The sequence below is a fragment of the Bombus bifarius genome, unplaced genomic scaffold (genome assembly GCF_011952205.1).
Source record: "Bombus bifarius isolate JDL3187 unplaced genomic scaffold, Bbif_JDL3187 scf7180000007996, whole genome shotgun sequence".
Taxonomy (NCBI): Eukaryota; Metazoa; Arthropoda; class Insecta; order Hymenoptera; family Apidae; genus Bombus; species Bombus bifarius.
The window spans coordinates 4412224-4427104 of record NW_022884376.1 but is presented as its reverse complement, the minus strand read 5'-3'; the positions used below and the strand labels follow the sequence as shown (position 1 = coordinate 4427104).

At 34.5% G+C, this 14881-nt stretch overlaps 4 protein-coding genes across 6 annotated transcripts in view; 1 reads left to right on the top strand and 3 right to left on the bottom strand.

The window, feature by feature from the left end:
* The window catches only part of LOC117206165 (serine/threonine-protein kinase NLK), a 231398-nt gene extending 229285 nt beyond the window's left edge, over window positions 1–2113 (bottom strand). For both annotated transcript variants that reach the window (XM_033445269.1, XM_033445268.1), the window contains exon 1: window positions 363–2113. In XM_033445269.1, coding sequence (XP_033301160.1) covers window positions 363–622 — 260 coding nt within the window. In that variant the 5' untranslated portion in view covers window positions 623–2113. The remainder of the gene's footprint in view (window positions 1–362) is intronic.
* Window positions 2114–2480: 367 nt separating this feature from the next.
* On the bottom strand, window positions 2481–9482 carry LOC117206156 (ubiquitin-protein ligase E3B). Of its 2 annotated transcripts, none has more exons than XM_033445248.1 (16): window positions 8995–9482; window positions 8543–8692; window positions 8114–8441; window positions 7837–8025; window positions 7572–7763; window positions 7307–7496; window positions 6990–7229; window positions 6735–6906; window positions 6537–6655; window positions 6299–6423; window positions 6022–6224; window positions 5660–5960; window positions 5188–5580; window positions 4943–5107; window positions 4757–4868; window positions 2481–4677 (listed from the first exon to the last, which is right to left on the bottom strand). In XM_033445248.1, exons 1-16 carry the CDS (start codon window positions 9141–9143, stop codon window positions 4505–4507), a joined length of 3201 nt encoding a protein of 1066 aa, XP_033301139.1. In that variant the 5' UTR covers window positions 9144–9482; the 3' UTR covers window positions 2481–4504. The 2 variants fall into 2 exon arrangements, with proteins under 2 accessions (XP_033301139.1, XP_033301140.1); XM_033445249.1 differs by having other exon boundaries at window positions 6299–6414.
* A 120-nt stretch (window positions 9483–9602) lies between these two features.
* LOC117206162 (pre-mRNA-processing factor 19) lies at window positions 9603–12462 on the bottom strand. The gene is made up of 8 exons (XM_033445264.1): window positions 12376–12462; window positions 12020–12169; window positions 11664–11941; window positions 11393–11587; window positions 11163–11318; window positions 10860–11090; window positions 10436–10776; window positions 9603–10349 (listed from the first exon to the last, which is right to left on the bottom strand). Exons 1-8 carry the CDS (start codon window positions 12392–12394, stop codon window positions 10205–10207), a joined length of 1515 nt encoding a protein of 504 aa, XP_033301155.1. The 5' UTR covers window positions 12395–12462; the 3' UTR covers window positions 9603–10204.
* A 261-nt stretch (window positions 12463–12723) lies between these two features.
* LOC117206174 (selenoprotein M-like) lies at window positions 12724–14871 on the top strand. The gene is made up of 4 exons (XM_033445283.1): window positions 12724–12993; window positions 13095–13165; window positions 13553–13622; window positions 13682–14871. Exons 1-4 carry the CDS (start codon window positions 12895–12897, stop codon window positions 13781–13783), a joined length of 342 nt encoding a protein of 113 aa, XP_033301174.1. The 5' UTR covers window positions 12724–12894; the 3' UTR covers window positions 13784–14871.
* Window positions 14872–14881: the final 10 nt, after the last annotated feature.

Below are 14881 nucleotides of genomic sequence, written 5' to 3'. Positions count from 1 at the left end.
GCAAATATCTGTATATGTACGTTCATTACGAGAACGCGTTCATGCAACTAAAACTTCGTGCGACCGTAGTTCGTACAACAGAAGCTTGTGTACCATTTCGTGTATCTTTTCGTATTTCTACTTCTAACTAAACGGTAGTACCTATTTGTAGGTAGAAAGTTTTACAATGCTTAAAACAACAACTTTTAAAAGTAATACGAGTGCCATCTACGTCCCACCCAGAACATCATTTTCTTTTATATGACGATCGTTTTTATACAACAACGTCCGGACGTCGCGAAAAAAAACATGGAGATAAATAAAAGAAGCACGAGGTAAGAAAAAAAAGAAGAAGCAAATAGTTACAGATATAATCGACTTACCAGACAACGCCAAAGGCACCATATCCGATGGGTCTGTCGGGCTGAACGAGATCCTGGGCCGGCGGCGGTGGCGGAGGCGCAGGAGCGGCAGGGTGGTAGTAGGTGGGGGGTGCTTGGGCCGCTGCCGCGAGGACCGCTTGCCCCGGGTGGGCCCCCGTTGTCCCACCGCCACCTGTCGCCCCCGCCCCACCCCCCTGCATTAACGACATAGACACGCTCATGGACACCCGCGAGTGCCGACTGGGCCCAACTACTGCCATCAAAACTCTCCTCTCTCCCTAGGGGCCACCCTCCTCAACCCTTTCCCGATTCACCGCCACCGCCACCGCCAAGGCCCCTGCCGCTTCAGGGAAGCCGGGACACGCCTCTCCTGCTCGTCGATTCTTTTCCGACCGTTTCGATTTTTCCTGCTCACTCTGTTTCACCTGTTCGATCAAACACTTCTTTCTCTATTAGATATCTCGTTATCGTCCCAGTGACGGGGCACACACGTGACACTGACACAACTTGAAGTTCTTTTTCTCGTTTTCGTTTCACCACAATAGCGATGAGAGCATTCGAAACGACTTTTTTTGGCTTTCAACGATTAAACTGGATAAGATTCTTGTAAGATCACTGTTATCCAAAAAAAGGATTGACTAATAGACACGCCGTATCAACTTAGAAGTCGATAGATCTCGATATAGCTCTCGATTCCATATTTCGAGAAGCACGCGAATATTCCCTGGATCGAGTGATTCGATCGTCGATCACGATAATGGAAATCGACGAGTTTCGATGGAAAATTGCAAATTGCGTTCTGATGGAATATTACGTAGCTCAGTTTCGAATGTCGCGCGCTCTCGAGGTACGGCGGGAAGGGCTGAAGCTTGAGAAGCACGAGAGGCAAAGGGGACTCGTGACACCACGCTCGACGCTGCGGCTCGACGTCGCGTCCTTTTATCGCGACTTATGGCAAAAACGATACATGCGAAGGGTAACCTTCGGAGTAGAGGCGGTGTCCTCGTGTAAGTATTCCTTAACACTGTCGATAGTAAACGGGGCGTTGCGTGTTCGGACGTTTCTACTCGGTACTGTCGAGAAAGGAAGAACAACACTTTCGTAGTTCCCACCGAATCCTTTGACGCTCGATGCGCTTTCTAAACCAGAAGAGCTATTGGATGCGTGAATGTCACCAATGCGGAATTATTAAAACTGAACGCGTGTCACGTTTTTTCGTTAGATTTACTCTCGCTACATCCACGGTAACGATGCTAGGTTATGTTTGACACACGCACGCAAGCCTGTTCTCCCTCTTCTCCGTCAGTTACGCTCAGCTGGCCTCATAACGTTACGATCGGAGGGACGGAGGTGGAAAGGGGGCGGTGCTTGTCCATAAGAAACACAGTAGCGCGAAACAGAGAAAGGAACGAGGGAACACTGAAAGGCTCGGTCGAGTCCTCGATGGCCACAGCGATTCCGGCTACGAGGGGCGGCCGAGTTTGTTCGGCGGTTTTCCGAATTTCACGAATGATTTCCTCACTGTCCGGGTCCTACGGCCGAGCCAGAAACACTGCCACTTCTCGTACAGATTAAGCACGCACACACAAACACGAAAACACGCGCGCGCGCACACACGAGCGAGAGAGGGAGAGAAAGAGAAAAGGAGTCTCTCGCGTAGCCGCGATAATGCGATCGTCGCGGTACGAACTAAACGCACGTCTTCTCGCAGCCAAAGCTTGTTGGCCACTAGTCGAAGGGGAAGGTAACTTACACTGTCGACAGCGCCAGCTGCTCACAAAGGAGGTCACGTGACCTGCGCACTAAGCCGACGCGCAACCGTCCCAGCGATCTTTGCATCCTTGTAAATACGACTGTAAAACCGCACCAAACTCTACATATATCCTTCGCTTATATGTTATATTATTCGTTCGTTTTATTAATAAATGTTATAAGAACGTTTATTATATAAAGCATCGAACGATTGTTTATTATTTGCCCAAATATAGCGTTGAATGATTTAAAAATGAGCAGATTAATTTCATATACCGTGGCGCCTCGAATAGAGTCCTTTTTTTTAAATTTTACACCGAGATATCAGGTATGATTGTTATAGGATAATATAATTGAAAGGCATGATGTAATTCAGTGTGTATATTTACAGTATCTTTGTGAATTATTATCGAATGTATTAAATTAACAAATTCACCGTTGTTCTCTCAACTGCGTCGCAATATGTATACACTTTTATAAAAAATGTTACAGAAGTACGAGTAACTCGAGCAAGCCATATTATACAAAGCGCGCTTTTTTGCTATTGATACGATTGTAAGGAAAACTCGTTTATATCGTGTTTGTATATTCTTTTTTTAGCGTAATGTCTAAAATAGAAAAATGATCCGCGTTAACAAGAACGGATATTGAATAAAAAGCCATCGGTTTCATCTTACAATCGTAACAATTTTATTTCGTATCTTACTCCATATTTGTATCGATATCCACATTTATCACATACATGTATCGCTCCAACGATAAGTATGTATATTCATAAAGGAAAGTATCATCTACTACTTTGTTCAATTGTACATATATTTGCAAGGCATGTATTCACAATTAACATTACAAGAGAAACTGGTTATCGACTCTGACGGAAAGTAACAAAAGCCAAAGTTATTATGTTCCGCGTTTTCTTGTTTCTATACATAATCAAAATAATTCGTTAGCTAGTATTCACATTGTGGACGTTAGTAAACTAGTTGGTACACGATTTAATCTAATTTACTTGTAAACTTATCGTTCTATCTCTTTAAAAAATGTTCGCTCTTTATTACTCTTCTACAGCATAGGTACAATCGGTGAATACAGGCCTGAAAAACTTACATACGGTCGTATAGGAAAATATGAAAAGATTACATCTCGAATTATCTTCTTCACACTAAATAGGCTTCTATCTTTGGTCTGACCGAATTTCCACCGACAATATCGCGAGTCATTCGTCGAAGTTACGCGTAAACCACGAGAAAAATAAATTTCGCTGTAATATCGTATTCCTCGCTATATCGCGGATAACACAGTCCTGATGCTCCCTCGTTTTCCATTTTCTCACGTTCGCTCGGGCTCATCGAAGATCACGGACAAACTGCAGTTACAGGAAATTCAGCTCGAAATGCTCAAATAGGAGAACAAACATCACAACTTCGTTCGATCCGAACAAACCGATCTTAAACACTCGAACGGTTATGGATTTTCAACCCATGAGCGCCCGTGGACACAATATATACACGTATATATTTCCAAACAAGATTATATAAATCTTTTTATACATCGTGTCAAAAATTTGTACAAAATCTTGCGAAAATAGCTTTCCCCAAAATGGAGCCTTGACTTTCAAATAACTCGACAATTTTAGAAATTTACGGACCTCTTCCTTTTCCTATCTTTTTTTTTCTTCTTTTTTCTCCTCGTTATTTATTCACCGGGCACCGATGGGCTCGGATTCAACACTCGCGTCATGCATTTTATCGATTTAATAGACTAACATTAATTCACGATACTATAAACTAACAAGCGCACAGTATTAGCAATATTAAGCTCATGAGGTACAGTGTGCTTTACACCATAAGTAATCTACCATTTGGCGAGAAGTTTTATAGAATGAAACTTCAAAACTTGAATATGTGCTGTGAAAACAAGGTAAATTCAACACACAGTACGATTGTATACGAAATAAGACAGAAGACATAAATCTCATAAAAATTTCAGAAACAGCAAGAAGGTAATTCATTTTTTATTATAACTATAAATTAATCTCGTGTCAAATTGATCGATAGGAACATTAGAAATTTCTTACTATAAAAAAAAAGAAATAACAAAATGATAAGGAAAGCAAAAACTTTGTTTCTTTATATGGATAATATCTCATAAAATTTGTGCGAGTCTTCAATTTCGTTTCAATAAATTCATTTAAAAATTTTGTTTTACAAATAATATAAATGATGGTTATGCTTTTCTTCGATCTAGAGTCTCTGACATAATTACTAGAAACACCTCGCCTGACAATTTGGTTCGCGGCGGTTAGGCACCACTCAATCACTTCGTAGAAATTTTCGTTAGGTAATTTGAGCATATAGTATGCATTGGAATTACCTTAAACCAGGTGAAAATTATGAAAGTTCGAAGCCCGTATTACTAGTGACAGCGTAACGTAACTTCTCCCGTAAGGTACTTTTCTTTTGATAATTTGGTAATTTAAGAAGATTAAAGCAAGTAGACGATGTAGGTAGACGATTCTGCGGATCTTTCTTACGAATCGTAAAAAATCCTCTTATTACGCTACCTATTTTATAAAGAATGAATAAAATAAATAGAATAAATAGAAAGTATGAAAAATATATATGATGTTTATAGTTTCATACCGATTGTGTCACCGGTATCCTCGTCATCGCCAACTTCAACGCAACGAATCGAAAATGGTGGTTCTAAGTGTGCGAAACCCAATAATGGTGATTTCGAACAACTTGTGACAAACTATGAAACGAATAGAGATATAGAAATAAATAAAACAAACATTACTTACAATTATCATATATCGCACGAAATACCTTCAAAAATAAGCCTCTTTCTTCCTCAGAAAAATCTTTTTCTAGAATATCCCATAGCCAGCACACCACACGATGACTATCGTGAAAACCACCATAATATTGTGTATGTCTTCGTAAATCTCGTAAATCTAGTGGAACATTATCACCCGAAATTAATCTCTGTAACTAAAAATAAAGATATTTTAAAAAAATACTTCTTCAAAAAACTAATTAGTCCTTTTTTTTTGTAAGAATGTTTATCTTACTTCTGGAGTGGAAAACAATGCCAACCATTCAGGATTGATTATAGAACGGAACCCTTTGATAAAAGCCGCTGTTTGATCTTTTATTTGCATGTGCATTCTAAAATGGGCCATTAAGTGTATATAATTGATTTTATTTTCATTAGTGACCGGCACTGCTCGTCCTCCGGGAACCAATTCGTGCGTAACTAATTTGCCTAAAACGTCTTCATCAAGAGAGAAAGTTAATTCTAACTGTCTAACATCACCTTTATAATGCTTCACAAGAGTAAGACTCCGATACAAGTCTCGATCTAAAGAAGCCAATTCGTCCAGCCAACTGTACAATGCTCCTCCTGTTTGCCCAGAAAATTGGGAAACGAAGAAAGATGCAAAAGGTACGTCTACTACAATGCCCTATAAAAGGTATTCTTTACAGAACATGATTAACTGACATTATAGTCTTGTAATTATATTTTTCTTTTTTTTTATTTACCTCGTACACCGCTTTACCCAGCATACGACCAACAAATTCAAAGAGTTGCAAATGATTATCTTGCATAGATGATGTTGGAGATGGATAAAGTCGATTTTCACTAGTGACTTTAAATAAATTTAAAGATGGGTCAAAAACTTTTTTTATTGTCTCCTCTAAAAATTCTTTAAAGACTCCATCTTGGTCAATACCAGCTTCAGCTAAACCTTGCTCGTTTACAAAACGAACTCTAATTACGCCTTTAAGTGCTTGAGAGGGTAACATCGCTAATTGACGATATCCGTCCTCCACTATACGAGTTCTGCAAAATATTTATGTTATTCTTGGTATAATACATTTAATACGAGAATATCCACCACTACCTGTGAACAACAATAAGCGTTGTTGGAGTACTATTGCAAGCACTTTCGGTTAGACCTAAAACTGCTTTTTCGTTAGCGACATGCTTACGAAACAGCACAACACGCTCCGAATGAGGAATAACATGCGGCATTTTAGAAAGGAGAAGAGCGGCACCTCGCCTGCCTTTCTCCAGGTCTGCTAGAAAACCAGACACTCGAACTTCCTGTTGTAAAAACGTATTCATTTTGAAATCATATGATATAATTTAGTTAAAATAGATTAGTTTCAAATACTTAACTTTGCCAACCAGTGGCCTTCCGGGCAAAAGGTCCGTCTACAATCCCGGCGGTAAATTGCCATTAAAAGTGTGTGAAGAGAGGTGAAGAGGGGATTATTAGGAACTGATTTCACATCTGGAACATCTAAAACTTCAGTATATAGCTAAACCATTTATCTCTTATAATTATATATCATTAGAAGAAAACAATATGAAATACTTTATGAAAGAATATAATGTAAAGGCTATAATACACACCAAACAAATTATTAAGCACTGCCTTATACAGAAATTGGTTTAAAAAGTATGATATTGTTACAAAATCGCTAAGTTTGAACGGGTCTTGTTGTTCGTACATTTCCATATCATCTAAAATTCTAATCAAACATATACATAAGTAGATTATTGATGCAGTCGTTTTTGTAGTTTATTTCCATATGTATAGCATAAACTTACGTAACATAATGTGTCATACAATCAGAAAATAATATCAACATTTGAAATTCAGGTGCTGTACATTTTGTATTAGCAGCTAAATGGTCCAAAAATGCTTTTAAACCACAATGTGGACCCAGTGTTCCCAAGAATAAATACATATGGTATAAAATTTTATCTTGATAACATAAACCTATTTTATAATAGATACATGTATAACTATCAACATATTATTCATTTTATATACATAATATTCAACATATTCTTAATACTTACCAGTCAATATTTCCATTTTCATTTGTGTAAGTGTATGTAAAGCAATTTGATAAAGGGAACAAATTAAAGCTATTCTAGTAGTTTCTGCACTTCCCAATTTCCTATAATTTTTAGTGTTATTATTCCTATTTGTACGTGCTTCCAAAAATGCTCTTCTGAAAATGTTGGTACCAACAGATGTACTCTGTTGTTCTACTGATGGGGGTATCTCTTTTTCAATAAGTTCTGTTAAAGGTTGGCCTATAAAAATTGTATTGTAATTTCTAATATTAACTCTAATGAATACCTGTTTATAGATACAAAAACCCTTTCATTACCAATCAACTGTGAAACTATTCTTCCTGTCCACAAACAGGCTAATTGTGATTTAACATATGGAATAGGTTCTTGTAAATATGTATCAACCTTTTGTGCAAGCCAACCAAGAATAGGATGCCAGTGAGTTAAATTACTTTGTTTTGCAACTACATATTGCTGACATGCCTCCAACATTTTTGTTACAACAAACTATAAAATTTATTTAAAAATGAAGTTTGTTTTCAGATCTACATAAAGATTGTATATTATGCAATAAGTCTGTACCGTAAAAGATGGAAAGTACAATTCTTTTAACACTTCATCTCTTTCAATATTAGCTAACTGTATTAAATTAGCCAACAAACACAGTGCATAACTACCTTCCAGAGCATTAAATACTATTCGTAAATTTTGCTCCGAGTTCAATAATTCCAGGCTCCTTGCAAATAAATTGTTTGTAATAAATGATGTAATACACTAAAATTATATTATAAAGAATATTATATGCTGTGAAATATCATTTGGAATTCATATATTAATGATTACGCACTACTGATGATATACTATTCAGATGATAGACCAATGCAGGTACGCTAAAAATATTAATTAAAAACAATGAAACCAATTTATCTGACATCTGGGAGGAGATTAATGGTCTCAGTGCTAATGTAACTGCTGCTGAAAGTGCAATTGGTTTTAAAGCAATTTCCACTCTACCCAATCCTTTTACTAGAAATGCCTAAAACAAGATCAAGTATCATAACAAAAACAAATACTTTGTAAAAACAAACACTGAATAATAAAACTACTATTAATAGGATAATCACTTGCATAATGGGATAAAACCCCTTGTTGACTAGGTGGCCCATTATGTTTGCACAAAGCTGATTCATACCAGCTTTGAGTTTTTCCATTCCTTCTACTTTCTGAATTGCCCATGTTCCTGGTGATGTAAAACTAACTAATGTATGTAATCTCAAATGGATGGATTTATGGTCAGACACTCTTTCTGGTTTAAGATTATCTAAACCAGTCAAACAATAAAATAATATTGTTTTCATCTGTGATATCCATGATATATAGCGATCTTTGCTTAATACAAGTCCTACATAAGAAATTTCTGGAGACTCAGAATCTAGAGTCAACACTAAATATCTGAAATATTTACTCTTTTTAATTTTCTTATACGTTTTTTAAATTTTTTATCTTTCTTCCCTTATCTACATTCAACATAAATATCTTTTATGCATACATACCTACATAGCTTTTCTATTCTTTCTTGAACCTTTTCTTTCTTATATATATACAAAAATTTAAAAATAATCTTATACACGTCCAAAGCAGGTTTTAACTTTATATTTGTTTCTGTGCCACCATCATTCAGAAAATTCGTATCAAACTCTTCCCTGAAAATCACATTTGTTGCTCTACTATTTTATATCTAGTTTCTTTTTACAATACACAAAGAGCATAAAAAATTAGCAAAATTACATTAACACAAATTTCCTATATTTTTGTGGCGAAGAAATATATGCGCATTCGATAAACGGAAGATTACCGAATGTAAATAAATACCGATAAGCGATTAAAAGACTATAGTTATATGTATAACAAAAATTGATTTAAACGCCAACTCCAAATATGATTTGAAAAGTCATATAATTATCGTAAGCAGACATCGATATTTAAAAACGATTAAAAAACTCACAATATTCTTTTACGGGTCAACCATCCCCTAACATAAGCCTGAATTAAAATGACAGCAGCTTCTCTGTCTTTCTCATGGGCCCTTTCTTCCCTAGCGGCCTTCATTTGCTGAAGGAAGCTGTCTCTGGATGGTTCCTCAGCTTTAAACATTCTTGATTTACCCGGACCACCCGCTAAACACTAAATTATGCTAATGACAAAACATTGTCAGCTGGTCATCCGTGTGGTCACTCTAGTTGACACTGCGATTACAACCACCCACTAGAAAATCATCCTTTACAGCATTACACGTCACGTTGATTTCATTCGCGTTATAATCACTCTGACCGATCGGCAGCGATTGCCACTCGCAGTCGCCACACGTTTCTCACCATCACATAATCCGGGTATACATCTGAATGACAGACAACTACGACGGCCATTGTTATTAATTTGATTCGAGACTGAATATTGAGGACAAAGGATATTAGGTTAGGTTAAAAAGCACGTGACTAGTGGCGCCATAAGATCGTCCAAGTAAATTATCGAACTGTGTACGTGTGGACCACTTCGTTCCGTAATACTTTCAACTTTTCAAAATAGAATCGCAGAATTATATAGAAAATGGCATTTTATTTCTTATACTTGAATAAATTGTATTTTATCACTTTAAACGATATCCTGAATAATGGATACAGATGATAAACGAAAATGTTTGTTTTACATTTTCTTCATAAAAATAATATTGATTTTATAATACTATGCTATTAATGATCACCGTTAAAAATGTTTGTCACAGCTGTGATATTTTGGAAACACTTCACAGTTTGAAAGAGAGACTTGGATAAATATACATCTCCCTTGGGCTTAGAAAGCAATTTCCTTTATTACCTATATGATCATGTGTTATATAAATTAGGCGTTTTCGAAGGATTTTAATTGGTACCAATTATCAGAACTTAAGACTTGAGACTCGTAAAAATATGACTATCAAGGTAAGTGAAATAATTATCAAAGGTTCCATAAATCATTATTACAATTACATTTAGGGTCAGTTTCAATTATGAGACTTACAGCAATCATTCACAGTTCTAACTGTCCATCAAATTGAGTGATTTTTCGAACATAGATAGCCATGATAAAAATCGTGTTAGCGATGATCAGTAATATATACTATAAACTCTAATTTTAATTCTTCTTAAATTATCTATAGTATTTTAGTCACTAAATGCTTAAGGTAAACCATAAAGTTTTAAAGTTCTGTCCATACTAGTCGACGCTATATACTGCGCATGTTTTCCAAAACGAACACCAGTTGCGGCTGCCGTATGGTCATTAAGCACTTTCAGTTCTTGCCACTGTTTACACAAGTACACTCTGAAAGCAAGAATGGAAATATTAACGTATAAGAAATTATTACTGATATAATTGAACTTGTATATGTTACATGAGATAATTCTTACCTTACGTCTGTTCCAGCTACTGCCAAATACGTTCCACTTTGATCAAAGCAAATATCTTTAACTTCATACGATTCTTCTAATTGAAGGGTTTTAAAGTTCTTTAGTTTACGCAAATCCCAAAGTTTCACACAAGAATCCTCTGCAGCAGTAGCTAAATAATAACCATTTTCAGAGAAACTAATTGCCGTAATTGGACCTGAATGGCCTGGGAAATTAGCTACATTTGATTGTTCCTTTAAATCCCAAATTTTCACTTGCGAATCCTGAGTTCCAGTGCCAAAGATCAATCCATCAGGGTGAAACTGAGCCGTGGTTAATGGTTGGCTAGCTTGTCCAGCAACCTATACATATTAAAGTAATATATGTATATATAATACATAAAACAAAAGTTTAGATATAGTTGTCTTTTTTTTTGGAAGTATACCTTAGTCAATAATCTACCAGTACGTATATCAGAGAATGCCCAATGTTGATCCAATGATGAACTTAATAAATAATCGCCTGTTGGGTGTAAGGATAATCCAGTCACAGGGGCATCATGAGCTTTTAATAACAAAGTTGTTTGACTGGTTCCTACATTCCATACACGTATTGTAGTATCAGGTGATGCAGTCATTACAATATCTTCTTCTGGATGATAAATTACTCTAGTAACCTAAATATTATATGAAAATGTTAATCATTTAAGGATTTTAGGAATAGAATTGAAAAAAGAAATAGTTTATACCTTTTTAGTGTGTCCCTTTAATATTGCAACAACTTGCTCTGTATCTTTGTTAAATACTGTGGCATTTTTATCAGCACCACCTGTTAAGATTTTACTGGTATCTGCACTGTGAATGTCAAGTGCAAGTATACCAGGAACACTGGCTGAATGGAGACCCTTAAAAATAAATAAGTAACAATAATAACAAAGTATGAAAAATTTCTTACATAAATGAAGGAACACAATATTACAGGATGTGACGCAAGTGTTTGAAATGCGCGAATACTATCTTGTGGAAGCAGATCTTCAGGGACCGAACGTCCACGACGTTTCCTTTCCTGAGTGAGTACCGTTGCCCTTTCTTGAAGTTTTTGTATTACATCTTCAGTAATACCAGCTTGTTCCATAGGTTGAGCAGCTGTACCTCCAGCTTCTACTGCAAGTGCCTGCAGGATCATGTAGTTTATCAGCAAACATTCTTGATATGATGTATAAATAAAATTAATATAATTTTGTTCATACAGGTTGTGGGATAGTAGTAGCCTGAACAATTCCAGCCTGAGGTTTCAACGTTGCTAAAGCTTCTCTGGCTGCTGTTACTTCTTTTGTCAATCTAGCAATTACACGGCATGCTGCATCATGTTGATATAAAGAGTGAGATAGTTCCTGTCTAGCTGTTTGAAGTTGTTGCCTAAGCGTAAATGAATGTAACATAACAGCATCCCACTCATCTTGTAAAATTTTTAATATAGCTGGAATTGATGTGGCACTTGGTGGTTTAGGTTTAACTATTGCAGTTGCTGCAAAATAACAAGAATATTATTGATAACTGGATGTGATATTCAAAGACAAATATATAAAAAGAGCAAGAAATATACTTTTGATATCTATAAGTTGATCTACAGTTAATTCCTTTCCAGTTATGGGATCCACTCCATTTTCAGCTAAATATTTTTCAATTAAACGTTTCTCAAATATGGAACCAGATACTGGAGATACGACCGGGTGTTCCGGGACTTCGTTAGAAACTACACACAAAATTACATATTTATTTATCAGTAATAACGAAAAATATTCTAGGTTATGTTCAACTCTTGCCGGTATAAATCATAAACTTTGTTGCAAAAATGACCAATTCATTTCCATTATTATTATATAATATCAAAAACATGAAATTAATATAAATTTTTTTATTATCGATTAAAAGTTATTATATAAAGAAGAAAAAACTTACTCGCACAAGAGAGCGCCATTTTCACACACACGAGATGTACTTACTGCGCATGACGCTTAAGTTGCAATTTACTATATTATACTACTAACAGTAGTGGGGATATTTCCCTTTCTATTAGTAGCTTCTATATAAATTAAAATACATTATTTGTGTTTTAGCGTATTTTATACAATTATAATAACATAGAAACAAATTTTTATATGCATGTGTCTGTAATAATATGTGTCTGAGTATAAAATATAAAGTAAAATAATTTTGATAAAAAAAAAATTTTAATAAGAATTCTCACAAGTAATTATATTTTTTCGAATAAACGTTATTTGCATAGGGATTAAACGATACTAAAAATCTTTGAGAATTTTTGGATGTATGTTGGAAAGGAAATGTTTAGATACTTCAGTACATAGAGCTCATACTTAATAATCTCAAAGATGAGTAACGTTATCTTAGTATAAGCACTCTCTGATATAAGCCCTCAGCTCTAGGCTTCAGTAAGACTTCCGTTTTAGTGGGGTAAACATGGCTCCTTTGGTAGCTGCACATTTATTCTTTGCTGTCGCTTTTGCAGCTTCTAATATTAATTCAACAAACATTTATTATGCATCTGCAAGAGTTGAGGTATTAAATATATTTATTTTCATTAGCACAAACCTTATTACAACAACATGCCATGACTTTAAATCAAATTAGGACAGTTCAAAAAACCAGATCTTTTCCAGAGTTGCAGTGGTTGTCGTCTAAGCCGGCTCCCAGATGTTAAACAATTTATCTTTGAAGATTTACCTAACTAGTATCCTTTAAAATTTATCCCTTAAAAATTATTAAACTATCATATATACATTCATATATTACAAAAATATGATAAAAGTCGTTTCAGTTAAAGAATCAACTTTTTGATTTTACTTCTTCAGAAGTATCTCATTTATGATCAAAAACGGATAATTAATATTACACAAGAATTTTGAATGTGGAATACTTAATTTCTTTAAGTCTTCATTTTTTTTATCATATTTAAACTTTTACTATTGTTCTATATACATTGTAATATAATGTTTACATGTGTGTGAAAGATAACTATCTTATAATATTAAAAAAATCTTTATTTAATTCTACCTAATTACAATTTCTTTTGTGAAGAATAAGAGTTAATTGTATAAATCCTTATAACTTTTCCTAGTAATAACGTCGAATTTAAACATATTCCAGGTGCAGTTCCAGAACTGCTTCTCTTTAATGATAATGAAGAGGTACAATAAATTTAATACACGAGTATTATGTAAGATAATTGAACGTTTTCACTTTTCAGGAAATAGAGAGATTACCTTTGTCAAGTTTGACACGGGAAGAATGCAATAATCTCTTAATTTCTAAAGGCTTTACGAAAAAGGCATCAAAAGATGAGATATAAAAATAAATGAAGTGTGTATAAATAAATATCTGTAAATTTAAAAAATCATTTTACAATATCCGTTACAAAATGACTTATTCTGATAATCATGTCTATGAATATAATCATGGATATAATCATGACCATTTTGTTGATTATAGTATGTTTTTATGTTTATTTATAAATAGAAACAGGTACTTACTACCTTTCTAAATTAAATTGAATTTTAATAAATACTAATTACCGTAAAGAGGTAGTAGATATAATTCAGGTCCAAAGTTGGTATATGTAAAGTATTAAAAAGGGAGCATTATATATATGTACATGTATATATATATTGCACTCTGTTAAATAGTTTATAGTTGAAAAATAATTAGAGCACAAAATAGTAAACAATATAAGGACCTTTTGATGCACAAGTTACTGTCTTTGAGTACCTCATTTTCACATAGATGAGGGAGTATTATATTATCTCCCTGTGGAGCTGCAATCTGTGATATAACTACTAGATCCATAATGTGACAAAATTGATCATTATGGGATGCTTGGGTTTCTTTACTCAAAGGTTTTAGTTGTCTGGCTTGGACAAATAAAAATATTCTATGAACAAAATTAATAAACTCTTAATAAATAAGGATGGATATAACTAATGTACTATAGTGCATTAAAAGAAACTAGAATTTAATGACGATTTCGAATTAATTATTTATTTCACTACAAATAAAAATAATTTTATTTGTGACAGCTTCTGATACAACTGAAACTTCTGTAGTAGGGTATCCCGTGCATATTTATTTTAGTCATAATTTGCACAATATTGTTTCTTTTTTACTGCAACATTGAATTATTTATGTAAGACACAGAAGACAAACAACAAGCTGGAGATAAAAAAATTTGCACAAAGTGAAAGACAAAGATATAATATTATAACAAAATTACCTAACATACATTCAATAACTTATGTAGAATAATTTACTATTTTAATTTGTGTCATGTATCTACCTATGTTCGAAATATTACAGTGCACTGCAATTAAATTGTTTGTGTTATTAAATATGTATACTTACTATTATCTCTAATAAAAGCTATAGCTACAGAAGTTTAAAGGATTTCATCAAA

What these genes read in the sequence shown, in the direction of transcription:
- LOC117206156 (XM_033445248.1), bottom strand. Translation starts at nt 9,143, where the DNA reads ATGTTTAAAGCTGAGGAACCATCCAGAGACAGCTTCCTTCAGCAAATG. An exon ending in AAGGCCACTGGTTGGCAAAG is followed by an intron (nt 6,225 to 6,298) that starts TTAAGTATTTGA and finishes TTTTTACAACAG; the next exon opens with GAAGTTCGAGTGTCTGGTTT. An exon ending in ACGCTTATTGTTGTTCACAG is followed by an intron (nt 5,961 to 6,021) that starts GTAGTGGTGGAT and finishes AATATTTTGCAG; the next exon opens with AACTCGTATAGTGGAGGACG.
- LOC117206162 (XM_033445264.1), bottom strand. An exon ending in TCAACTTATAGATATCAAAA is followed by an intron (nt 11,942 to 12,019) that starts GTATATTTCTTG and finishes GTTATTTTGCAG; the next exon opens with CAACTGCAATAGTTAAACCT. An exon ending in AAACACTTGCGTCACATCCT is followed by an intron (nt 11,319 to 11,392) that starts GTAATATTGTGT and finishes TTTATTTTTAAG; the next exon opens with GGTCTCCATTCAGCCAGTGT.
- LOC117206174 (XM_033445283.1), top strand. Translation starts at nt 12,895, where the DNA reads ATGGCTCCTTTGGTAGCTGCACATTTATTCTTTGCTGTCGCTTTTGCA. An exon ending in ATGCATCTGCAAGAGTTGAG is followed by an intron (nt 12,994 to 13,094) that starts GTATTAAATATA and finishes GATCTTTTCCAG; the next exon opens with AGTTGCAGTGGTTGTCGTCT. An exon ending in TTTGAAGATTTACCTAACTA is followed by an intron (nt 13,166 to 13,552) that starts GTATCCTTTAAA and finishes AACTTTTCCTAG; the next exon opens with TAATAACGTCGAATTTAAAC.